Source organism: Sarcophilus harrisii, chromosome 1 (genome assembly GCF_902635505.1).
Source record: "Sarcophilus harrisii chromosome 1, mSarHar1.11, whole genome shotgun sequence".
Taxonomy (NCBI): Eukaryota; Metazoa; Chordata; class Mammalia; order Dasyuromorphia; family Dasyuridae; genus Sarcophilus; species Sarcophilus harrisii.
In genome coordinates, this window is record NC_045426.1 from 165,388,374 (window position 1) to 165,416,018 (window position 27,645).

At 33.5% G+C, this 27,645-nt stretch overlaps 1 protein-coding gene across 1 annotated transcript in view; it reads left to right on the forward strand.

The window, feature by feature from the left end:
* Positions 1 to 27,645, forward strand: part of POC5 (POC5 centriolar protein) — a 53,644-nt gene that overhangs the window by 14,134 nt on the left and 11,865 nt on the right. Inside the window, exons 3-9 of the mRNA XM_003759484.4 lie at positions 3,025 to 3,163; positions 7,979 to 8,062; positions 11,791 to 11,996; positions 13,909 to 14,085; positions 18,294 to 18,398; positions 20,622 to 20,801; positions 22,758 to 22,911. Of these exons, the coding sequence (XP_003759532.1) occupies positions 3,025 to 3,163; positions 7,979 to 8,062; positions 11,791 to 11,996; positions 13,909 to 14,085; positions 18,294 to 18,398; positions 20,622 to 20,801; positions 22,758 to 22,911 (1,045 nt within the window). The remainder of the gene's footprint in view (positions 1 to 3,024; positions 3,164 to 7,978; positions 8,063 to 11,790; positions 11,997 to 13,908; positions 14,086 to 18,293; positions 18,399 to 20,621; positions 20,802 to 22,757; positions 22,912 to 27,645) is intronic.

The following is a 27,645-nucleotide window of genomic DNA, read 5'->3' on the forward strand; positions in this document are numbered from 1 at the left end:
GTTAAAGAGCCCACCCCAAATGTTCATGTGGGCTCTGTGTATCCGACCTGTGGTAGAGCATTCTGAGCTCATATTGGTCTGATCAGCCCCAGTCAGACACATTGTAACTCGGCTCTAACATAGTAATATCATTTTGGTCCTCTTCGAAAATGAAAGACGAGTACCACATGGTGATGCAGTGGATAGGGTTCTGGACCTGGAGTCAGGAAGACTTGAGCTCAGATCCATCCTAAGGAATTTACTAGGTATGTAATGCTGGATGAGTCACTTAACCTCTTTGCCTCAGTTTTCTCATCTGCAAAATGGGGGTAGTAACAGACCTACCACTTAGGTATTTGATATGAGTATCAAATGAGGTATATAATTGTAAAGTGTTTAGCACTGTGCGTATAACATAATAAGTATAACAAATGTTAGCTATCATCATTATTATTTTAATAAGAACTTTGACAAACTAAAATTTTTTCAGAAGAGAGCAGCCAGGATATAAAAGGACTGAAAACCATTCCATGTCACATTGGGATCACTTGGAACAAGATGGGGATGTGTAGTCTGAAAAGAGAAGCTTTAGTGGCAATATCATCACTGTTTCAAATATTTGAAGGGTTATCATGTGGGAGAGGGATTAGATTTATATTATTTGACCCTAGAGGACAAATTTACCAATATAATGTTGGCTTGATATAAGGACAAATTTACTAATAATGAATGAAAGTTGTCTAAAAGTAGAAGGAGCTGCTACATTAGTCAGTTCCTCTTTACTGGAAGTTTACAATAAATGCCAAATGACCGATTCCTACAGATAATGCAGAGGGATTTTTCTGTGTCTTTATGCACTTATATCTCCAAGTTCCTTCCAACTCAGAAACTACATTCCTATAATAACAATTTATTTATCTAGTATTGTTTTTTTTTTTTAATGGGCTGTTTCATACAAGTAAATCTTCATTTTGTTCTAAAATATTAAAAGCAAATATCAAACCCTCTTTATGTAAATATTTCTAAGGTGAATTATACACTTCCCTGCATTCATCTTTTCTTGAAGACTTAGGGTTATTAATATGTATTTCATTGTAATCTTCTGTAGTACCACAATGCTGTCAAGAGCCCAAGCACATATAGAATTCCTTACCCATATACTAAATCACCCAAACTGCCATAATTTTTACATTGTTCCTGTTCTTTTACTTTTTCTGTCTCATCCCTTGAGTTATCACTTCATCCTCCTTTTTAAGTGCCTATTTACAGTAGTCTGCTTCCTCTGTCCTCACTGCTTCTAGTTTGCCATAAATCTGCCAGTGGTCTTTCCAGATTAGTATTTATAAGTTTAAAAATAAGCAATTTGGAAATATGCTCAAAAAGTTATCAAATTGTGTATACCCTTTGACCCAGCAGTGTTACTACTGGGCTTATCTCCCAAAGAGATCTTAAGAAAGGGAAAAGAACCCACAAGTACAAAAATGTTTGTGGCAGCCCTCTTTGTAATGGCAAGAAACTGGAAACTGAGTGGATGTCCATCAGTTGGAGAATGGCTGAATAAGTTATGGTATATGAATGTTATGGAATATTATGGAAACGACCAGCAGGATGATTTCAGAGAGGCTTAGAGAGACCTACATGAACTGATGCAAAGTGAAATGAGCAGAACCAGGAGATTATTGTACATAGCAACAGGAAGATTATACAACGATCAGTTCTGATGGATGTGGCTCTCTTCAACAATGAGAGGATTCAGGCCAGTTCCAATTGTTTGGTGATGAAGAGAGCCTTCTACACCCAGATAGAGGACTGTGGACCACAATATAGCATTTTCTCTCTTTCTGTTGTTGTTTGCTTGCATTTTGTTTTCTTAGTTTTTTTTTCCCTTCTTGATCCAATTTTTCTTGTGCAGCAAGATAACTGTATAACTATGTATACATATATTGGATTTAACATATATTTTAACATATTTAACATGCATTGGACTATCTGCCATCTAGGGGAGCAGGTGGGGAAGGAGGGGAGAATTTGGAACAAGGTTTTGCAAGGATCTATGTTGAAAAATTACCCATGCATACATTTTGTAAATAAAAAGCTTTAATGAAAAAAATTTTTAAATAAGCAAGTTCCAAGTCAGCACCTGAGAGTCTTCTTTTAGTAAAGTACTTAGATTTTGTGACACCTATTTCTATTTTTCAGAGACCTATTTTGTCTTTCTGGTTCTTTGGCTATCCCAGATAGGTCAGGTTACCAATTAAGTTATGTACTGTAAAGCCAATCTGCACTCTTTAAATTAATTTTTGACTATCTCTTTTTGATGCACTTTTGCAGAGAATTTAGTCAAAGTATTGAAATAGTTGTCTGGTTCATTACATACAGAGTAAAATTTCATAGCTTTTAAATGATTATTTTCAAGAAAGACTTGATGGGGTGGATAATATGAAAATGCATGACTTCACATGTATATCAATATCAAATTGCTTACCCTCAAGGATTCGTGAGGAACAGAAAGAAAAGAGAATTTGGAACTCAATTTTTTTGTATAAATGATGAGTTTAAAAGTTTTACATTTAATTGGGAAATATCCAACAAAATAATTTTTTTGATTTAAAAAAAGGACAATTTAGCTTCACAGAGGGCAATATAGAATGCAAGAGAATTCATTCCCTTTCAATATTGTATTGATAGCCACAGCAGTTGACAAGCTGTAGATAAGCCACTTCTGTATGCATTATAAGCACTCTTGGGCAACATTTAGCTTGTATCATCATTAAGTTGGCATGAGGTAGGTATTCAGAAACTCAGGTCTCTGTTGCATAAGAATGTTAGGGTGGTTTTATTCAAATACGTGTGTGTGTGTGTGTGTGTGTGTGTGTGTGTGTTTCTCCAAAGGAAATTTATTCATTATGATATATAGCCCTAATAATTATGAAAAAATCTGATCATGGATGTCATTTTAAAATATTGAGGTAGAAAACTTTTCTTTAAAAAAATTGTTTAAATCATAATCACATCTTAATGTTATTGGTGACTGCCTTCTTATAGACTGAATATGAAGAGCTGCTTCGATATGCTGTAGTGACACCAAAGAGTGATACAATTACCTCAAAACAGTCTTATCCTAAGTCTGGAGGAACAGATGACAGGATATTGAGTGCAGTGGCTGAAGAGCCACATATTTCAGGTAAGAGAATACACCTCTGATTTAAAAGATTGCTATATGTGAACAATACTGATCTAATTTATAATTGAGTACATATTTTAAATATATAAAATTATGATTATTTGATAAAAAGTGATGAGAAGACTGATTTCAGAAAAGCCCAGAAAGATTTACAGGAACTGATGCTAAGTGAAGTGAGCAGAACTAAGAGAACATTGTACACAGTAACAACAAGATTGTGATGATCAACTAAGATGGACTTGACTCTTCAACAATGGGTAATTCTGGGTAATTTATTATACAGCAACTGTTAAATATGAAAAATAAAATAAAACCAAATAGTTCACAAAAGTTTTAGGCAAAAAGCCTTCTTTTTTCTATTAGAAAAGGAAAACAACACACATCCTCTAAGAATGAGAAGACTCAAGGCCGTGAAGCTAAGCCTTGATACTTATAACACTGGCTAGAAAAAGAACCAGGCAATGAACTATAACAGCAATAATGAGGCAAGTTTGCCTAGTGATAAAAAAAAATCTATTCATAGCAGGACTTTATGACTAGAACATGGTTCCTGCAGGTGCTTCTCTGAGGTCAAGGACTAACTGGGGCTGGTTTGAACTAGTTCTGTGACTTAGCTGCAGTAAAGTTCCTCCAGAGAGTTAGTGTAAAGGATTGTTGTTATGCTAGACTCGGGACATAACTTGCTTGCTAGGCCTTAGCTCTGGAAAGCAAATGTATCCTAATAGTAAGAAAGAAAGGTGATCTTGAGGTGGGATCCTAACATAGCCAATATACAACTATGTTTTATTTTTGAAATGTGTACTAGTAATAAAAATTTTCTTCTGTGAGCAGGTTAGAAGCTAACTTTCCTCATATAGAAAGTATTTTACTTTTCTATGGTTTGGATAAGGATTGAAGTTGCTGAAAAAATATTAAAACTATATTTTTGTAAAACAGTGAATTAAGGAACAGAGTTGATATTAGTAATGTAATTGCAGGCCAGTGATTTGCATATTCCTCACTAGTACTATAGGATGATAAAGATTGTTTCATTATTAAGGAATTTACATGAGATTTTTGAAGGTTGATTTCAGTTTAATTATGTTAATTCTATTTCCATTTAATCCTTTGGTGTATAAACAGTCAAATCCTGAATAAAGAAAGATTTTGTTGTAGTATCACATAACTTTTTCCTTTGATTCATCATAAAAACACAATGAAATAAATTGTTAGATTGATAATATTGCATTATTCATAAATTTCACAATTTTTAAAGAAATTTTTATTTATCACTGTATGGTTTAGAAATAAAGTAAAAGTAAACTTTTTTAGTATTCTCCCTCGATTGCACTGTTACACACTTAAGAAAGCAAATGTACAGACCTAAAAATGGATTAAATAATTTATTTCATTAATTGGCACCTAACATTTGCAGCTTAAATCCCCTACAAGCATGCTTGGTTTTTAAAAATCCTAAACAATAGAGCACCAGTCCTGAAGTCAGGAGGACCTGAGTTCAAATCTGGTCTCAGACACTTAATGCTTCTTTACTGTGTGACCCTGAGCAAGTCGCTTAATTTTAATTGTCTCAGCAAAAAGCACCCCCTCCCCCCCCCCAAAAAAAAAAAGAAAAGAAAAGAAAAAAAAAATCCAAGAGAAACCTGTAGCCAGTTCTCAGAGCATGGAGCCAGAAGACAGCCCTGTTCAGTGAACTTCTTAGTCTCGTAGTATTTCATTCTTGACTTTTCTAAGAGCTATTAGTTCTTTTTACCTGCAAACTTTACACAGCTATGTTTACTCTTTTTTCCCATGTTTTTGTTTTTTTGTACTAGACCAGACCTATTCTTTCACTGATGTTAGCAACTCATTCTACCAGTGCAAATTAGGATTTTCTCTGATAACTTAAAAATGCAAGAGAGTTACCTAAGGCACTGAGAGGTCACCCAGCCAGTGTGGATTAGGGACAGGAAATGAGCCTGGGACTTTCTGAGTCCAAGGATACTATATTCACTATTCCATGCTTATGCCTCTATAGTTTGTATTATGTGATGTTATTATTATATTAATATTGCCATATATTTATGTGCTACTTTATATTCCAAAGTGCTTTTTTAAGATTTCTCATTTGATCCTTAAAATAGATTTATGAAGGCATACATTATGTCCATTTTCCTGGTGTAAGAGCTTGACCAAGACAGAAAGAGATTAAGTACTTATTTATTAGTACTTATTATTTGTTATTAGGATAAAAAAACAAGTATCAGATTATAACTGGCAAGTGATAATTATAACTCAGGGCTTTAGATTCCTAGTCAAATGTTAATTCTACTATTCCAGACTCTCTCTTAAATTCAGTAACAATGAGATACTCATAGAAGTTTACACAATGTTACCACAAATGACCTAATGAGACACCTTAATTGTACCCCATAGCTTCATTGGTCATGCCAAAAGAATCAGGTGGACCTTGGGGATTACACAGTCCTCAAGTCTAAACATTCTTGATGCTGAGACTTTCTCACTGATTTGGATATAGACATAAAGGACCTGTTTTGGATGACATCCAATATGGCTGATTCAGAACAGATATAAGTAATGAAAGTTACATGAGAAGCATTTTGTGTGAAGTGATGAAGCAGTGAAAGGAACAGAATATAAATGCATGTTGCTTTTTTTTTTTTAAAGAAGCAATGGCACATTGGGTGGATAAGAAGATTAACAAATTAGGGATTTATGGGAAGACATAAATAAGAATTACAGAGAATCAGAAGGCATGATATTATACCTACTTGGATGGAAGGAATGTCTACACCAATAAAATCATAAAAAGTCACTGATGGGATTGTGAGGACTTTTTATTTACATGCAAGTAGACAGTGATCATCTCTAAATTTGAAGTATAAGGAGGGTGTGTGGATGTGGATATATGTGTTCTGTATATAAATACATTTTCTTTTATTAGAAAGCATGAAAATGCTAAAATTCTGAAATAATTACATATATAAAATTAAATACTATTTGCACATGACACAATTACTACAGAGTATTAAGTGTTTCCCATGGGTTCAACCAAAAATTTTTTCAATTTTACTCTTTGCTGGTTCTTCAGAGTTTGTTTTTCTATTTACAGGGTCACTTACTAATTTAGAGTTTGTAGATAACCATGTAACTATGTTTACAAGTCAGCATCAATAGTTTCTTTACATCTGTGGTTCTCAAACTTTTCGGTCTCAGGATCACTTTCTTTACACACCCAAAAATTATTGAGACCCTCTCTCCCCCCCCCCCCCCTTTTTGGTATGTGATGAGCTTTTATATGTGATTGTATCCATATTTATATATCAGAAATTTAAATGTCTTTGTGTTATGAAAAAAAAACTTTTACCCCATGGATCCCCAGAAAGCATCTTAGAATCTTCAGGGTACCCACACTGCTCAAGTTGAAAGCAAAAATAAATGAGGTCCTAAAGAACACTTAACTGATTCTAAGTGTTCACACTGAGCTTTACTACATTCATCGCCAATTGTCAGTGATCTCTGAAAAATCATGAAGGTAAATCAAATGTTCCTGTTTTCCCAAAAGAGGGTGGAATTTGCAAACTATAGATTGATAAGCCTGACTTCAGTTCCTGCCAGAGTTTTATAATATATTATTTTTAAAAATGTTTTGAAAAAGGATAGTATCATGAAGCCAGCTTCTTCAAGCATAGTACTCCTACAGTGATCTTGATCTTTGTCAGTCTTTTTTTGCTAGATTGGTAAATTTGGAGAATATTGTTGGGATTTATTTTTAGTTTTAATAAAGCATAAAATAGAGTGCCCTTCAAACAGTGCTAGCTATGCAATCAAAACCATGGAGTTGAAAGTGACTCTGTCTCTTTGGACTTCCTTTCTCTTACTTGTCCAAAGTTGTGGTTGTTCTATATGCCTTTAAGGCCCCTTTCAGCTTGAACATTCCATGATTCTAGGATTCTTTGATAAAGGAATATATCACAATCCTTTTTATTTTTCCCAGTCAAGAATGTTTTGGGAGCCAGCTAGATGGCACAGTGGATAGAGCAGTAGCCCTGAAATCAGGAGGACCCGAGATCAAATCCAGCCTCAGACACTCAACTCTTACTGTGTGACCCCACGCAAGGGCAAGTCACTTAACCCTAATTGCCTTCACTCCCCCCAAAGAAATCAGTAAAAAGACTATCTTTGGTAATTAATTGATATTAGAGTAGGGATCCTAGTATAGTGGAAAGAGTAATGGATTTAAAGTCACAAGACCTGGGATAAAATTGCCTCTGTGACCTCAAGCAAATTACTTCCAATCAGGGCCTTAGTCTCCTTTTCTCTAAAATGAAGGGGTGGCAGGAGATGACATCTAAGGTCCTTTCAAACTCTAAAACTATTCTCTCATTTTACTTGAGTTCTCAGTGAGTGCCCCAATGGTTATCAGGTATTAATTACTTTCTTCATTGGTCCTGGGTTTAAAATATCTCTTATGTTCCCAATGTTTTTTGCTTAGTGAGTTACATTAGTATAAAAATTATTTTTTTTGTATTTCAATGAATATGTACTATATTACTATAATACACACTGTAGTATAAGCATTTTAATCGAGAATGTGTAAAGCTGGTCCCTGTCTAGTGTGAACAGAGTCTAAATGGTTGTATTATTCAAATTTCTGTTGCATATTTCCAAAGATCTAGAACCAGTTATTACATTTTATATAATTGTAACTTCAAATAGTATGAATTTGAATGCATGTTTTCCACTTCAGGAGATTCATTAGTTGTCCTAATAAAGACTCAGCTCTGTATGAATCATGTTTATCCTTCATTACTACAGGAAAGGACCCTGTAGGAAGAGAACACAGAAATGAATCTGGGAGAATCATAGAAATCAACAGTCCAAGTATTTCAAAAACAGAAGGTATGATTATTTTGGGATAGTTAGATTTTTCCTATACCTCATATTCTCTTCCTCCCCTATCCTCCTTTCACCCTCTCACCCCCCACCTCAAGGAATTCTTTCATATCACAAAGAAAAATAACAATAAATGAAACAATTCAATAACTCTGATACTATTTATGACATTCTGCACCCATAGTTCCCCCCATCTCTCCTACCAAGAGGAGGAAAGTATGTTTTATCATCATCTAAATCTCTGGAAACAGTATTGGTCATTTCTTTTAATCTGACTTTTTTATGTTTTTGGTTCTTTAGTCATTATATATATTGTTCTTTTAGATCTGCTTACTTCACCATATATCATTTCTTTTTTTTCCCCCCACTATATATCATTTAAAATAATCTTCTATAAGTCTTCACCAGTAGAATTCCGATGAGTAGTTTTGAATTTAGTGTTGCTTGGAATATTACTGTTCTCTTGTCAGCTTATTTAAATTATAATTTTTATATCTAAAATTTTATTATAAGGTGACTAAACTAGTAAGTGAAGTAATGTTAAACATTGTATATTGAGGATATGAACTGAGTTAAGTGCTATGTTGGTATTAAAAAGAACACTGAACTCTTAAGAATAAGGAAGGGGATGGAGCTGCCACCATGACCTCAAGTCAATCACTAGGAACCATAGAATCAGCATTTGAAAGGAAACCATCTTGTCAAAATCCCATCCAGTATAGGAATTAATATTACTCTGAGACATGATTGTGACTGTTCACTCTTTCTTTGAACATTTTTAATGATAGGGAATGCTTTACTTCAAAATGCTTCAAAAATGCTTTACTTCATTGTTAACCAGCTTTAATAATCAGAAATTTCTTATGTGAAATTGAAATCTGCCCCATCTAATTTCTACAGGAATACTTGATATATTGCAAGTTTAGTTCTAGACTACCACACTAAAGCAATAAATTGAGATATATGAATTTTTTTGTTTTCCAGTACTTATAAAAGTTGCACTTAAACTGTATTATAGTCTATTAAATGAAAACAATGTACATACCTGAATTTTTAAAAAATAATTTATTGCTAAAAAATGCTAAGCTTATCAGAGTCTTCATGGAGTTGTAATCTTTATTGCTGATGGAGGGTCTTGCTGCTATGCTGATGGCTGCTGATTGATCAAGGTGGTGGTTGCTGAAGGTTGGGATGGCTATGGCAGTTAATTAAAATAACGTACAATGAAGTTTGCCTCAACAATTGGCTGTTCCTTTGACTTAACTACTTAGAGTGTATTGTAGGGTTAATAATTGACCTAATTTCAGTATTATTGTATGTTTGGGAATAGGTAGACCTAAAGAGAAAGAAGATAGGAGAATACCCAATCAGTCAGTGAAGCATTATACTTGATGTAACCCCAATTAGCATGTAAATTCCTTAAGGGCAAGAACAGTTTAATTGTACCTGTACCTGTATTCTACTTTTTCCAATGTCCCTCTTAGCAGGTGACATCACAAATGCATGTAGTATTCTAGGCAGCATAGAGTACAATAGGATTATTGTTTCTTGTGATCAAGGCATCATATGCTTAATGCTGCAGGTTAAGATTATGTTGGCATTTTCGTCACCCTCCTAAAATGAACCTAAGTTATTCTCTAAAACAAAAAATCAGCTTTTTAACCCCAAGGTGTTTTCCCATTGGTGTTGTATGTTTGTGTATCTTGAGACATCAAAAGGCAAAATAATCAAAATTAGAGGTGACCCAAAGGATAGTGGAAAGATAGTGTAAGAACAAGTAGATTTCATCTTATTTCTAGTTATGAGCAACACACCAGAAATAACATAAGACATTTCATCCAAGAAATGCATGATTGGAAAAGTAGACAGGCCATTAGTATAGTTCCAAGTATGAGATAATAGGTAAATTAGCAAAATGTTTCACTGGTATCCATGAAATGTGAAGACTTTAAGAAAAGTGCACTTTTGGCTGAGTCTTTTAATGAAGGATTTTTTTGAAGAATATGGACAAGAATCATAGAGGATCGGAGACATGAATTTTCCCTCATGGAAAATACACATTTTAATTCTGGTGAAAAATCTAATAGAAAATAAATTTTCAAATATTTTTCAAATATACCTTAGCTCCTTCTCTAATCCAGATCTCATGATCCAAAAATTCTTATTTTGGATTCTTGATCCCATCCACAAATATACATTACTTTATAATAGGGGTATTTATGTTTAATGAACCACTTAAACGATCAAGTGATTAAGTTGAAATTAAAATTTTGTAAGATTAAGATTACATTTCTAGTATATAGAAGACATTTAGACTTGAGAATATTATGAGCAGCTTGATTGTCTTGGTTTCAAGAAAAAGATAGATATTCTTGTTATTTTCTCCAATATTTAACAGCAAATGCTCTATAAATGTTCTGTGTGTTATGTATTTAATTTATGTGGTATTATTACCATGCTACTAAAAAGTAGAAGCAGATCCCAATATATAATTTCTGTTTTCCAGTAAGATATATTTAAAGCTATTGCAGAGATAGCTATGGCCCAAGATGATGGAGAAAGGCACTAAAGTGTGATTGACTCTGATTTTGTTCTCAGTAATAAGGCTGCCTGTCTTGTCAGTGATCATGTTTGTATACAGAAGGAAGCAGTGAATCTCCAATAATAGTTTATTTCAGGGCAGGGATTATTTTTCTTCTGTATCCTCAGAGCTTACCGTAGTGTCTTAGGAAAAGTATATACTTAATGCTTGTTGGATTGATTATATTTGGAAAAAGCATGTCTAATGTGATAATCAACAAAAGCTCATCTTTGATCTCGCCTTGAAAGTTTAAGAACAAAACATAAAGTTGAAGTGTTAGGAACTTCTACTAATTTAAAATAAATTAGAAATAAAATCAGTTCTCATTGACAGGGTATGTATATTTTCCAAGGACTACGTATTACCAGCTTCCTAGTTGAGAAGTGATAAATTTTTGAGCCATGATAATCAATAAAACAGGAAAATTACAAAAGGACGTCCAATCCTTTCCATTTTGCAATGATGGGACCAGAAGGTGCTGCCAGAGTTTTTAGACCATCCGTGATCATTAATTTAGACATTAGCTTTCTAAATGTCAGTTCTTTGTCCAGTTACCAAGTGGGTATCTACTGAGAAAGCTAAGTTTTATTGATTTTGATATTCTCCCTAAAAACTAAATCTGAATACTAAAGAAAGCAGCAGCTTAATTGGATTGATGGCTCATAGGCATTTCTTGAGGAGTCAAGTTTAAGATTTGACAGAGTTTGAATAAGAATAATCAATTGTTAGGAATTCTTCTATGTCATTGATGAACATTCACCAAAAAAGCTGCCATGAAGAAAAGTATCTTGTGAGCTAACCTCTATGACAGAGGAGAAAAAGGAGAAATTTATTTACCAATAACTCAGTAAGACAAAGCAGCCAAAAACTAATCCTAAATTTCTTTATACATTGTTGGGGTGAAGGGAATGAGTTATCATTTCCAAAGTCTGTAAGACAAATCTATTTTTAGCTTTTGCAGTCAACAACAAAAATTAAAAATGGACAAATTAATTATGTTCAGTTAGGAAGGAAAGAGAAATTTATCCTTTTTTTCATCTCTTTTTCATTTATGGCAGGATAACATCTTACAACTGACTTCTTAAATCAATACTGAGTTGGAGTATTTTTAATATTTCTTGACTGATAAAGAATTTTCTGTTTGTATTTATAGTTTTACCATTATTGTCATCACCAAAGAGGATCAGTCATCCAATCATGGACTTCTTCAGCTCAAATCATTTAAGTGACTCTTCACCAGGAACTTCTAATCCCAGAGAAAAGGAATTTTATGACAGATTTTTAAACGAATCATGCATTACTGATGAAAGCTTTCAAAAAATAGAAAACGTAATTGATCTCTGGTGTTCAGGTCTTAAGGTATGGTATTTGTAGAAAATAGAATCTAATATTTGTTGTTCATCATTCTGTTTCATCAAAAATTCAAGGTTATTTGGTTTTGTTTTCACCTTTCTCAAATGGTTTCTATGTTGCTTCAACATATTTCACAGACTTTGCAAACTTTGTATGTCACTTATTTGGGCACCCCACTGAATATTTAAAGCATAGGACTGTGTTACTGTTTGGCTTTGGCCATAGTACATTCAAGGTGGTATTGAAGCCAGTTCAGGCTCTCATACTTTATTTCAGAAGCTAACCATGTATTCATTTAGGGAATACATGTCATTTTAAAAAATGATTGCTTTTCATTGTAATATTTGGTGTTTGGGACCTCTAGGCATTATCAAAGATCATAAGATCAATAGTTTTTGAAAGGTAAAAGAGAATTAGGGGCCATTGGGTTCAATACCTTCATTTTATAGATGAGAAAACTCATAAAAAATTCAGTTTGAGTAACTTGCCACGACCATACAGCTAATAAACTTTTGAGTTATAATTTAAATCCAAGTATTCCTGATTACAAATCCCTACCCATTGTACCATGTTATCTCTCAAATTAAGCAGAGTCTATCACTTAAAATGCTGGTGTGTCTTCTTTCTGACTAAATGAAAATAGTTCCTACATCAAAGTAAAGTTTTAGGCATCCTCTTAATTTCTAATTCCTAACCAGAAAGGAAAAGAAAAGAAAAGAAAAAAAAACCAGTCTATAGTAAACTAACAAACATAATAAAGTTAATGTATTGTGATGGAATCTACTATCATGACATAGTATATATGTCTATGGTGTTCAGAAAAACAAATTAATATTTGTTTTTACATTTTTAAAAATATTTCAGTGGGGAAAATGCTAGAAGTATGATTTTTCCCAAATTTTGTCTTTTGTTAATATGTGTGTATGTTCATAGACACACAATTGGAAAATGATTTTTAAAAAACTTTCAAGTAATATAAGACATAACTAAGGCTAATCAGTTATATGCATAGAGAAACTGTGGTCCTTATAAGTTCTAGTGTATTTTTACTTGTCATTCTTTGAAGCCCTACAGTCTAGAAATAATACTTTATTTCTAATTCTACTACATCACTACATACAATCAGTAACTTAAACTGGTTGCACCCCACATATGGCTCATCCTTGTCTCTTTCCTACCTGATGCCTTTTCAACCACTTGAAACGTCAAGCTCCCGATCTCTGTCAAAATCAAACCCAACTCTATCGATACCTTCTTTGATAATTCCAGTCAAAAGTGTTATCTCCTAAGCTTCTCATACCAGTTATTATCCAAATTTTCCATATATGAGTTATTGTATATCTTTCTCATACTGTAATTATTGTCAAACAGATCCTATTGCCTCTTCTAGATCAAAAGCTTGCTGATGGTTGTACACACCATCCTGTAGGATGTAATAGAATATTTTTATACATAGAATATGTTCAGTAAATATTTGAATAAATTGACAAGTATTTCTTCAGACTCCATTTTTCCACATTTATGTAAATTTTATCAGTAATCAAATGCATCTACTCACTAGAGTCATTAAAATATAAGGGGAAAAAAGTTTCACGTCCAATATTTGAAGTTGAATAAATTAATTTCTTTATCATGGCTATCATAAATTTAGTAGGTCTTTCATGTTCATCTTACCTTTTGGGAAATAAACGATTGATAAAGGAAAAATGCCAAATTTCAGTGTTCCTATTAGAAAACAAAGTTTGTTTTTTATTTTATCTCTAGCTCTCTATTTTGAACCACATTAATAGATTGGATTGAATTTGCATTCAGTGTGTTTTTTTAGAGCTATCATTTAGCAATAGATGGATTGTGTTAAAATAGTTTTAAAAACTCTAAATACTTATATATACTTATTGTTAATTATTTTGATCCTCAGACAAATATTCTTGCTGAACTAAGTAAATGGAAACTTAATTTTATTGATTGGCATAGAGCAGAAATGAAAAGAGAGAAGGACAAACAAGCAATACAAATAAGAAGAATGCAGAACCAAATAGATGACTTGAATGAGCTGCAGAAAACTTATGAAACTTCTGCTGGGAGAAAAGATGAGGTAATTTTCCCTCTTTTTCTTAATTTTTAATTTCAGAGTTATTCAAAATATGAAAACTATTTTTGATCGTTTAAGGTATGGGAAAGAAAAATGCTTCCAAAATTCAAAGACAGATATATGTTTCTACCTACAAGATTGTCACTGGCTTTATGCAGTTAAGGAGTAACTGTAACCTAGTTCTTAATTGGCCCTGGTATTTGGTGAAATGTAATACAGCATTGGGACAACTAGGTCCACAGTGGATGGAACAACAGGCCTGGAGTCAAGAAGACTTATCTTCTTTCTGATTTCAAATTTGGCCTCATGATCCTAGACAAGTCACTTCATACCTCAGTTTCCTCATTTGTAAAATGCTAAAGAAGGAAGGAAATGACAACCCATTCCAGTATCTCTGCCAAGAAAACCCCAAACCAGGTCATGAAGAATCTGACCCAACTGAAAATGACTGAACAGCAAATCACAGGAGGCTTTTCTCAGGAAGCTTCTAACTTGCTACTGTAAAATCCCGAGAGCATAGAAGGAATGATAGAGCTTTTTCATTCCCTGCCAGTTTAGATTACAGATAGAACTCAGAATTCCCACTGACCTCAAGGGTAAAGAAGAAGGTCCTATGTCAGTTAGCACTGGGGATAGCAGTTCCAGAAAATGGAGTAACATTTGTCTCCCAACAGTTCTGATACAGTACTTCTTCCATTCCTTCGATTCCTTTTGTTGCACCTCCCTATTCTTTATTCCCAAGGCATAGTATATATTAAAGAATAAGAACTTAAACATATTCAATTCACAGATAACTTTTTTGTTTTTTGTGTTTTGTTTTGTTTTGTTTGCTGAGGCATTTGGGGTTAAGTGACTGGTTCAGGGTCACATAGCTAGGAAGTGTGAAGTGTCTGAGGCCAGATTTAAACTCAGGTCCTCCTGACTTCAGGGTATTTCCATGCCTCTATCCACTGTGCTACCTAGTTGCCCCACAAATAACTTATTTACATGTAGTGTTTTTTTTTCATTTTTAAAATTGATGCCTTTTGAGATTTTTTTCTTTGATATTAATGAGTTCTATATATATTCTCCTTCTCCCCTCCTCTAACCCCTTCTCTTTTCTTCACCATCCCACTTATACCAACTCTACTGAATCCTCTTATTACAAATGAAAAAATTACATAAAACCTACTGTGAAGCAATATTCTCTATCCAAGGTAAAAATTTTGTGTGTTTACATCAGAAAACACTTATCCTTAAACTCATCATCCATTCATTCCACCATTCCACTCTCCATGCTGAAGGCAAAAACACAGAAACAAGAACAATCCAACTTATGAGTTAGTGCCTGGGGCTTACATTGAGATCCTCAGCTACAGAGACCTTACACATCTTCACACACACACACACACACACACACACACACACACACACACCTCTGCACTAGTAAGAGTAGTGACCGAGGCTGTGACTTAAATTACCCATTGTGAGAGGAAGCTGACAAAGTCCAATACTGGAGATGTAGCTACCAACAAATGGGATAAAAAGTGAATGATGAGAACTTCAAGAGAAAAGGCTGAAATTCCGAAACACAAGCAGAGTAATCACTACTTATTAAGCACTCCTGTGCCACTTATTATACTGGGGTGCTGGAGAACCCAGTACAAAGAATAAAAATCCCTATTCACAAGGAGATTCCAATTCCAATGAGGGAGATGAGTACATATATCAACAGGCATAATAAAAATAAACAAATACAAACATGTACAAAGTAGTTAAATTCAAGGTAATTTCATGGGAGGACATTAACAGTTGGGATTAGAAAAGGCTTATTGAAGATGATGCATCAGCTACATCTTAAAGGAAGAGAAACTCAGAAGCAGAGGCAGAAAGAAGCCAAATCAGGGGCATACAGCTGAGATGATCAGGGCACAGGCAAAGAAGCAGGAGCAGGATGTATCAGAAATAGAGAGAAGGCCATTTTGACCAGATATTAGAATGTAGGAGGAAAAGTAGTAATGGAAAGATAGGTTGGGACCAGGTTATTTAGGCCTTTAAAAATTAAACAGAAGAATTTGTATTTTATCCTAGAGGTTCTAAGAAATCATGATTAAGTTAATTTTTAAGAAAAGAGTTTTCAGATCAAATGAAGATGGCTTAGCTGTACCAGATCTAAAATTATGTTATAAAGCAGCAGTTACCAAAACCATTTGGTACTGGCTAAGAAATAGACTAGTTGATCAGTGGAATAAGTTAGGTTCAAAGAACAAAACAGCCAATAACTTTAATAATCTAGTGTTTGACAAACCCAAAAACCCCAGTTTTGGGGATAAGAACTCGCTATTTGACAAAAATTGCTGGGAAAATTGGAAATTAGTATGGCAGAAACTAGGCATTGACCCACACTTAACACCATACACCAAGATAAGGTCAAAATGGGTTCATGACCTAGGCATAAAGAATGAGATTGTAAATAAATTAGAGGAACATAGGATAGTTTACCTCTCAGACCTGTGAAAGAGGAAGGAATTTATGACCAAAGAAGAACTAGAGATCATTATTGATCACAAAATAGAAAAATTTGATTATATCAAATTGAAAAGTTTTTGTACAAACAAAACTAATGCGGACAAGATTAGAAGGGAAGCAATGAACTGGGAAAACATTTTTACAGTCAAAGATTCTGATAAAGGCCTCATTTCCAAAATATATAGAGAACTGACTCTAATTTATAAGAAATCAAGCTATTCTCCAATTGATAAATGCTCAAAGGATATGAACAGACAATTCTCAAAGAAATTGAAACTATTTCTAGCCATATGAAAAGATGCTCCAAGTCATTATTAATCAGAGAAATGCAAATTAAGACAACTCTGAGATACCACTACACACCTGTCAGATTGGCTAGAATGACAGGGAAAGATAATGCGGAATGTTGGAGGGGATGTGGAAAAACTGGGACACTGATACATTGTTGGTGGAATTGTGACTACATCCAGCCATTCTGGAGAGCAATTTGGAACTATGCTCAGAAAGTTATAAAACTGTGCATACCCTATGATCCAGCAGGGTTACTACTGGGCTTATATCACAAAGAGATTTTTAAAGAAGGGAAAGGGTCCTGTATGTGCAAGAATGTTTGTGGCAGCCCTGTTTGTAGTGGCCAGAAACTGGAAACTGAATGGATGCCCATCAGTTGGAGAATGGCCAAATAAATTGTGGTATATGAATGTTATGGAATATTATTGTTCTGTAAGAAATGACCAACAAGATGATTTCAGAAAGACCTGAAGGGACTTACATGAACTGATACAGAGTGAAATGAGCAGGATCAGGAGATCATTATTTACTTCAACAACAATACTATATAATGATCAATTCTGATGGACGTGGCCATCTCCAGCAATGAGATGAACCAAATCAGTTCCAATAGAGCAGTAATGAACTGAACCAGCTACACCCAGCGAAAGAACTCTGGGAGATGACTATGAACCATTACATAGAATTCCCAATCCCTATATTTTTGTCCGCCTTCATTTTTGATTTCCTTCACAGGCTAATAGTATACTATTTTAAAGTTCGATTCTTTTTGTACAAAAAAATAACTGTTTGGACATGTATACTTATATTGCATTTAATTTATACTTTAACATATTTAACATGTATTGGTCAACCTGCCATCTGGGGGAAGGGATGGGGGGAAGGAGGGGAAAATTTGAAACAAAAGGTTTGGCAATTGTCAATGCTGTAAAATTACCTGTGCATATAACTTGTAAATAAAAAGCTATAATTAAAAAAAAGAAGAAGAAAAAAAAATAGTTTTCAGATTATTGTTGAAATGAAAGTATATGAGTTTCAGTAAGTAAAATAAAGTAAATAACTGTTTGGACATGTATACATATATTGTGTTTAACTTATACTTCAACATATTTAACATGTATTGGTCAACCTGCCATCTGGGGGAGGGGATGGGGGGAAGGAGGGGAAAAGTTGGAACAAAAGGTTTTGCAATTGTCAATGCTGAAAAATTACCCATACATGTATCTTGTAAATAAAAAGCTATAAAAAAAAATGAAAATATATGGTTAAGGGTAACAGTAATACAAAATAGTTCAATGTAAGCATATATATAATCTGATTCCTTTATTACTTTTTTGTAAAAAAAAAATAATAATAATAATAGTTGCTTTGGTACAAATTGTTAACATGGTATATATTCATTGTTTTTATAGGTAATTGCTACCTTGACTGAAGCTACAAGCAAGCAAAAAGAAAGAATGGATTTGTTGAAAACATTCTTCCATTGGCGGATTGAACACTTCAAGGCCAAACAGGAGGTATGTGTAAAAAGACAGTACAATAAATGTCTGTGCTTGAGAGAGGATAGAGTGATTTATTGATGCTTTTGTTGAAGTTACAGGTTTTTATTTGATAACTGGTGACAAAACCTGAGTTACTGAATTTATGGGATCTTGTTTAGAAGACATTTGCATGTCTCATTCATTGCATGCTTCATAGATGCTTTGTCATATATTGAAATTCCTCTTACATGCAGTGCCACAGAATATTGGGGTTTCACTAGCTGCCATAGAGTATGTTAAGGATGATCAAGTTTTTTGATACTTAATTAGTTTTATGACCTTGGGAGGCCATTAAACTCTTAGTGCCTCAGGCAGCTCTCCAAGCTTCAAAGTTGCAGAACAGATTTTGATCTGCATTAATAGAAATAGTTTCCTCACTGAAGTTCCCTCCATAAGTCAGATCATGAGCTTTTATTCAGAAGGTGGTAAATGTGATAAGAAGAAAAATATCATTCATTTCTGTTTGTTCAGTTCGGTACTAATTCCACTAGGCAAATTGATATTGCCTATATAGATTGTTACACTGAGGAGAGGTGAATTCATTATTCAGATTAGATATTCTGTAGGTCTCTCAAACTCAGCATGTCTAAAACAAAACTCATTATTTTTGTCCCCAATCTACCTTTCTTCCAAACTTCTCTATCCTGTTGAAGGCACCACCATTTTTCCAATCACTCAGGTTCAGTTCCTTAGTCATTCTCATTCCCATTCCTCACTCATCACATATTCAATTAGTTGCCAAATCACCATTTTTACCATCATAAAATCTCTTCTGCCCTCTTAGGCCTCCAACCTAGTTTAAGCCTTAAATACCTCCTACTTGGGCTTTCATAGTAATGTCTTAATTGTATATCAGTCTTAAGTCTCTCCTCTTTCTAATATATGCTTTATCCAGTGGTCACAGTGATTCCCCTAAAGAATAGGGGAATGTCAGTCTAATACTAGATACTAATACTAAAACCTCAGGGGCTTCCTGTTACCTCAAGGGACAAATAAATACTCCTCTATTTGGCATTTAAAGTCCTTTACAATCTAAGTTCAGAAAGTTAGATGCCTAACTGCAATCCGCCTCTTAAGCCCTATTAAATATTATTCCTTTCATGCTTCCTGGAGTCCAGCCAAACTGGCTTGCCTGTTGTTTTTCACACACAGAACTTCCTCCCTTACCACTGTACCCTAGACCAGGCTGTCCTCTGTACCTGGAGTGTTCTCTCTCCCTACCTCTACCTCTTAGAATCCTGGTTCCATCAAAGCTCATCTAGGAGCTGTTAGCTCCTAGATGAATCCTTCTAAATGCCAATGTCTTCCTCTTACCAAATTTTCTTGTATTTGTTTTGTACAGTCTTATAGAGTATATGTTGTCGCCCAAAATTTGCTCCTTGAGGGCACAGATTATTTTTTAATTAATTTCCCTAACACCTAGTAGAGTGCTTCATAAATACTTGTTGATTGATTGTTTATAAACCTATTGCTGCTAACTCTTTATCTCCTGACTCATTCTCTATTATTCCTTTGATTCCATTTTCATTTTAAAAAGCATTAGGCAACTCTGATGCTGAGATAGCAAGTGAGGTAAATAGATTTGTGCATTGTTTATTCACTCCTTCCTCTCCCCTCCCACCTTTAACATGGTATAAGAGAAAAGAACATGCACTAGGAATTAGGCAACTTGTCTTTATGTTCCAACCCTATCATTTATTATTTGTGTGACTGAGAGCAAATAACATCTTTGATTATCAGTGTCCTTACTTACAAAATGGGAATGATAATGCTTTTACTATGGACCTCACAAGCTGTTTATAAGGAATGATCTTTGTAAACTTTAAATGTAAAATGATATTATTTGTTTTTCCTCATTTAAAGTATTCAATCAAAGTTTTATCATAGCAAGAGGGTGACTCTGGGTTCTCAGAATCTATGCCACTAGATTCTGCCAATTTAGCAAAGTTTCAAATATGAGCCTAGGTAGCTGAGATATTTATGATTAAGTTGGCCACAAGGTGATGAATTTTTTTTGATGGGTTGCAATCCACATAACATGGCAAATATGCCCACACTGATGAAAAACCATCAGTGAAGTTCTAAGGAAATATTATTTATTACTTTTAATATGCATGCATAAAGTAATATTCTACTTTTCACACATATTATCTATTGGACTTTGAGATTCCTTTCCCTTTTGGCATTACTTTCATTAAGATGTATGAAGCTAGGCTAGCTGACCAGCATTACCACAAAACATTAAAGAAGAAAATCTGGAAGGCCTGGCGCTCTACACTGAAATCACAATGGAAAGATGTGGTTGAAAAAGCTTGTCAATCCAGAGCTGAAGAAATTTGTATCCAGATTTCTTGTGATTATGAAGCTCAAATTGCAGCAGTAAGTACTTTTCCAGTTAAGCTATCTACCTTTGTATGATAAAGAGAAAAAAAATGAGCAGGGTAGCTCACTTTAACAAACATAATCGATTATATTCTGAATTTGAATAGTATTTTGAAAGTGGGATACTCCAAATAATAGCTAGTCCAGAGAATCAGATTTCTTAATTATCTTTAAGTTGAACCTCTAAAATTTTACTTATTTATATACAAATTTCTTTGCCATTCATTTGTCCAACATTAAAAATACAAATTATTCATTTACTCACCAGTATTTCTTAAGTACACTATAGTGCACTGTATTAAGCACTGTAAGAGACCCTCTCATGGAGCTTAAGTCCTCTCCAGAAGATTTAAACTTAAGGCAAGACCACTTTGAAGTTATCCTTCAAAATATACATGGATGTTAACCAAAATAAAAGCACAGATGATAAATCTTTTATTAATTAACAGAATGTATACCTGAAAAAGTTGAATATTTTGTAAAGATGCAGGGTTTTTGCAATTATCTGATTAGAAAATTATATTGTTTCTATAGAGTATAAAAGTTGATTTTATAGTTAAAATAGGGAACAGATTTGAAGGAAAATGATTTCAAAGTTGGAAGATACTTCAGAGGCCCTAGAATCCAATCCATAGCTGAACTCTACAAGTAGTCATCTGGCCCCCTTTAAGGGAGACTACTTCTCAAGGCAGCTCATTTCACTTTTGCACATTATTGCTTGCTAAGTTTTTCACATAAGTTTATGTGAAGCCAAAATTTTGCCTTTCTACCTCTTCTTTTTTATTGCTGTCTCTCATCAACCAAACAGCACAAGTCTATTTCCTTTTACATGACAGCCTTCAGATACTTAAAAACATCCCTAATGTCCTCCCATTTCTAGTTCTTTCAGTGAAACCTCATGTAGCATGGGCTGTAGTGACTTCACGCTTCTGGTACCCTTTTCTTTATATGCATTCAAATTTGTTAATGTCCTTCCTTAAAATGTGGCTTCCAGATCTGAGCACTGTATTAAATATGACCTGACCAAAACAAAGTACAGCAAGACTATCACATTCCTTGTTCTGGACTTTATGTTTTGTTTTGATGTAAGTTTTATTGTTGCTTTTTGTTTTTATTAACCATCATTTCTAGAATAATCCTCCCTTTATGACAAAGAAAAATAGATGAGCAAAAATGTCTTATACTGTGACCAGATCTATCAATGTAGTCTATGCCTCTTTTAATATAGCTTTACAAAATACAATGGAAGCTTTTTCAGGAAATATAAGAGTGAAGCAAAGATGCCTACTACTTCCCACTATTATTTGACATAGTTCTGCAACTTCTAGCAACAAGAAAAAAGAAAGAAAGAAACTAAAGGCATAAAAAAAATAGGGAAAGAAGATCTAAAACTATTCTAATTTATTGATGGTATGTGGCTTTATGTGAAAAATCATAGGAAATCATTAAAGATACCAATTGAAACAATAGCTTCAGCCAAGTTTCAGGCTTCAAAATAATGCTTAAAAATCAAATTCATTTCTATATACTAATAGTCAAATCTAAGAAGCAATAATAAAAAAGGAAATTTCCTTCAAAATGCACCCTGGAGTCAGAAGGACCTGAGTTCAAATCTGGCCTCAGACACTTAACACTTCCTAGCTATGTGACTGCCTTGACCCCCCCCAAAAAAATTTTTTTTATACATTCAAACTTCAAAAGTCTTTAAAGTTCCAGCTTTCACTTTAGATTAAGAATCAAAAAGATATACTAGTGGACACATCAGAAATAAAGGCACATGGTATTTATTTTTTTTACTATTTCCTATTTTAAATAAATTGAAAATACCAAGAGAAAATGTTCATTTAGGATTACCTGTGAAAAAAGATTCACAAATGGAAAACCATTTATATAGGACAACAAAATCATGTTTTTCTATGTCTAAAATTTTTACCATTATTTTTTCTATTTTAGTTAAATGCTAATTTGGAAGCTGCAAGAACTGAGATCCAAAAACTCCAGTGTGAAAAAGAAAAATTTGAAGAATCCATGAAAAAAGCTTTCATGCGTGGCGTGTGTGCATTAAATCTAGAAGCCATGAGTATATTTCAGGGCAGAACTGACAGTGGTTAGTATGGCAAATAAATGTTAAAATACCATTTTGTTGCTATTATATTTCTTGCCAAAACAGTGTTATCTGAATTCAAAATGATATATAGAAATATAAGTTTCATGAAGGCAGATACTGCCTTTTATGTTTTGTGATGTGAGCACATAGTATAATATCTTTGCACATAATGAATGAATGCATGCGTGTATATATGCAAAAAAAAATCACTTAAAATCAATCCTCATATTTGAGGATTCTATATTTGCGAATTTACCTTACTAAAATTTATTTGTAACCCCACAGTCAATTCTCAGTGGCACTTTTGAGAACATGTGCAAAGTAGCAAAAAAATTTGAGTTGCCAATGCAGGCAGTATGAGGTTAAACAAGGCAGTGCTTCTTATTTCAGCTATTATATTATAAATAAGTGTCCTTTTCTTACTCTTTTACTTTTGGGGGTTGTTTTTTTTTCCACATTTTTCTGCTGGTTTTTGGTGATTTCACTCTTTAAAAAAGTCCCCGCAGTATTGAAGTGCTGTCTAACATTCATATGCATAAGAAGACTGTGATGTGCCTGATGGAGAAAATACATATTAGATAAGCTTCATTCAGACATGAGTTGTTGGCTGTGAGTTCAGTGTTTATGAATCAACAATATGATATATCCAGAAAAAAGGAAGAGGAAATTCACTAGTCTTTGGGGCTGCTTTGGAAAATGCTAAACCAAATGTAATCAGAAGCTCAAGATTCAGTATTCACTAAGTTGGTGTTTGCAATAACTTTATATAAAACATAATCACCACAAATGAAAAGAATCAACTGTATTAAGTACATACTACTGCCCAAGCATTGTGCTAAATATTAGTTATGCAAATAAAAAAATAAAGACCATTTTAAAAGTTCCTTATCTCAAGGAACTTATGTTCTAATAGAGATAGAAAACTTTCAGAGAAGTAGTAGCCAAGGAGAATATTTTTTTTTGCAAGTTACAGGGCTGATGAGTGATTGCCAAATTCTTTCCAAGAACAATGACAAAACTTGATTTCATTATAGTCCCATAATACTACCCAGCATGGCATCTTTTAGGAAATAGTCAGGAGGTGAAGGGTACCTGAAGGCATATCTAGATGTAAAGGACAACTGAGGTTCATAATAAACATTTAATAAATACTTGTTGAAAAAGATTTGAGGTAGCCATTTTCAATCAACATTATGGATTTTTAGATTTATAATAGATTTTAATATTCCATATTATTATGTCTGACACATCAGGTTATAGTCAATTCTCAATTAATTTAAGCCCAGTAGAAAGAGCAACAGTGCAGATAACTCATGCTTTACATTTTTATATTAAAAACAAAATATAAAAATGTTTTCAACATTGATATTACTGATGTCAATTTCTGTAAGCATTGAGATGCTTACAAACACTAGACATCTCTACATTCATACTAAGCTGGCCAAATTCCTTACACTATTTTACTAGTTAATATTTTCTTATACAATTGTAGATTTCCATTTTTAAAATATAATTGCTATTTCATTCTGCTTTTAGGAGCTTCCTCAACTAAATTGACATTCTACACAAATATATAAAATCTAATGGCAATAGTCTCAAAGAACATTTCAAAGAAATGTTCAGTAACCATTTTTCCAGTAATTTATATTAGCTACTTAGGCACTGTCATTGTGATATAATGTGAAAAAAGAGTATAACCAAAAAAATCTAATTTCTAGTCTTGACTCTGCTACTAACTTAATTTTTAACTTTAATTTAGTATCTGTTTTCTATCAAATGGAAAAGTAATGCACAAAGACCCTAGATTGCTGAAATTGAGCAGTACCTTGTAGGCTATTTTGGTTGAATTGTTGAATGGTTAAGAAGAGTAATGTGAAAGTTAGGATAGGCGAAAGCCAAATTTTGAAGATTTTTAAATGCCAGGTTACTAGCCTAAGACAACAGGGACCTCTGATCACCATCTCTTAACCTACTGCTTCTTTCATTGCCTCATTCTTCTCAAACCTCTTCTTCATCCAGTCTCTCAATTCCTTTGTTTTCACAGTCTGTCTTTCTCTGGTCTGACCTGACTTTCCTTCCTTTAGTCTATATACATTGGTTAGTCTATTGATTAACAGGCTCTGTTTTCTATCTTAGAATACTTTATCTTTTGCCCTTCTACATTCAGCTCTGGCTAATCCTCAAACTAAAGTCACCCTCACCATCAGTCTTCTCCCTTCCTACTCCTGAGTCACACTGCTGAGAGAATTTTTTTTTAAAGCATGCTAACTTCATTACAAATTTCAAATTTCAAGTGAGCTCCTTGCACTTCTTATTCATTCCTATTGCCTGCTGTGCCTACAACATCCCAGCCAGTGGTTATCTAGCCTTTCCTTGAAGACCTCTAGTGAGGATGAACCTCCTACCTCCTGAAACAGGCCATTCCATTTTGGGGCATTTCTATTTGTTGACAAGTTTTTCTTAAATTGAACATAACTGCGTTCTTCCACCCACTGCTTCTAGTTTTACTGCCTCAGGACTATCAGAACAAGCATAATTTCTTCTCTATGAGATAGCCCTACATATGCTTGAAGACAGGTTTCATTTCTCTGTCTTGTATTTGTGTAGCTGCTGCTGTTGTTGTTTTTAACCTAAGTATAGAACTAATTTATATCTATATCTTTAAATTTTCCTCAGGCTTTCATTTTAGCCTTTAGTCTTTTTGAATCCCAACTTGATTGAGTGCACTAGACTCCTAGCTTTGTATCTTTAGCAAATGGGATTAGAATGCCATCTGTGCATTTATTTATCCATGTTCCTGACAACATAGTCAAGAACTGATCCCTGCTATAGCATGCCCCAGGAGATCTCTCTACAAGTCAATAGAGTGTCATTAATGATTCTTCTTTGGTCATTCAACCAGTTCTGAATCCAAAAAACTGTCCCAAATGAATCAAGTCATTTGTTAGAAGCTCTGCATCCTACTATGTCATACATAGAATCTCAGAGCTGAAAGGGAACTTCATAGATAAATAGATAGATAGATAGATAGGTGGAGGGATACATGAAAGAATGTCAGTTGTTGAAATGTTCAAGATGGTGGAATTATTGTTGTTTCATAATGTTTACTATAGTATCATCATCATATATTTAGTTTAGTTCTTGGAGGTTTTATAGAGTTTTTTTCTTGATAATTATGTAAGGCATGTAGTTCGAGCATTGTTAATCCCATTTTGTAGATGAGGAAATGGAGGCACAGAGTGATAAAGTGAGCTAGGGACTACATATCTATTGAGTCTTCAGTGTAGGACTTGAACTCAGTCCTGACCCCAAACCTCAGCACGGGGGATATGTTGAAGTGAACATCTGTTATGTGGAAGTGCCTCCCAAGTCAACCATACATTGTTACCTGCAAGTTCAGTTAAGCTTTTATATTGGCCTTGTTTTAATACCAGGGCTTAGCCTAGAAATGTAATCAATCCTTCTGAGAACTTGATTTCTGATGTATAATTTCAACCTAGCTATTAGCTTCTCTGGGATGTCAATTTCCATATTTATAAGGTGATGGTGAGGGAAAATATAGAAAAGGTAATGCAATTTAAAATTTTTTCTTATGAAATGGTTATGTTTATGTGATTTATAAAGGATAAACATATTGTTATTGAATTACAAATTTAAAATTTTAAATGACAAGTTGATGGTATAAGGAAAGAAGCCACTGGCATAAAAATTACACCCAGGGTCTAGGTCTAGTTCTACCCCCAACTTTACTGTGTGCCTATTAAGCGTCCCCTTGTCTCAATATCCTCATATAAAAAACAAATTGAATTATCTATAAGATATTTGACATGTTATAGATTTTTAAAGTTTTTGTCAAGATTTTTTATTTAATCAACAATAGTACCTAAAAGGAAAACCCTTCAGCAAATGACTGGCTCCTTATATAGTCTTCAAAAGTTGCCTAGCATTAATAACGTCTTGAATTTTGTCATTTTCAAAAAAAAAAATTTATACCTCACTAATTGAGAATATGAACTGATATAATAGCATTTCTTAACACAATACTAAATTTTCTTTTCAGATATTAAAGTCAATTTGATTTGCCTTGATTCCTTACTTTTCAAGGTTTTTTTAACACATTAAGGTTACATTGCAAAATTAATTGTAAACATAAGAGATCATAGCTATAAATTGGAAATCTGAGTTTATTATAAAGTGACTAAAAATTTAACAAATTAACAAATTTAGAACTATATTAACTATCATATCTTAGAGTAGTTTTTTTTCATATATATTCCAGGAATATATGTTTTAACTGAAAAATAATTAAACTCAACAGCTAAAACTAGGAAGAATGAGAAATTAACTTGAGAAAGCAAAACTGTATATTTCCATCTCAAATAAAATACATTAGTGCTAAGTTTTTCCCCTTCTAGTTCTAGTTCCTCAGGATCTCTGACCTTATCTCTCAGCATCTTCTATTTATTTACTTGAAGAAAGGAATACAAAATGTTATTAATCTTTCATGGGGAAAATAAATAATAAAACTATTTCAAGATCTAGTTTTAAAAGGGTACAACTGAAATAGAATGAGATTACCATAATAAATTAAATATAAGTATCTTTATAAATTAGCAGCTGAATTTTTTCTAAAATACCTGTAGGTTATTTTAATACCAGTTATATTAATGTAGATATTTCCAGCATATGATCAGAATTTCTGTTATCCTAACTTTAGCTGGATTTCATAGTGTA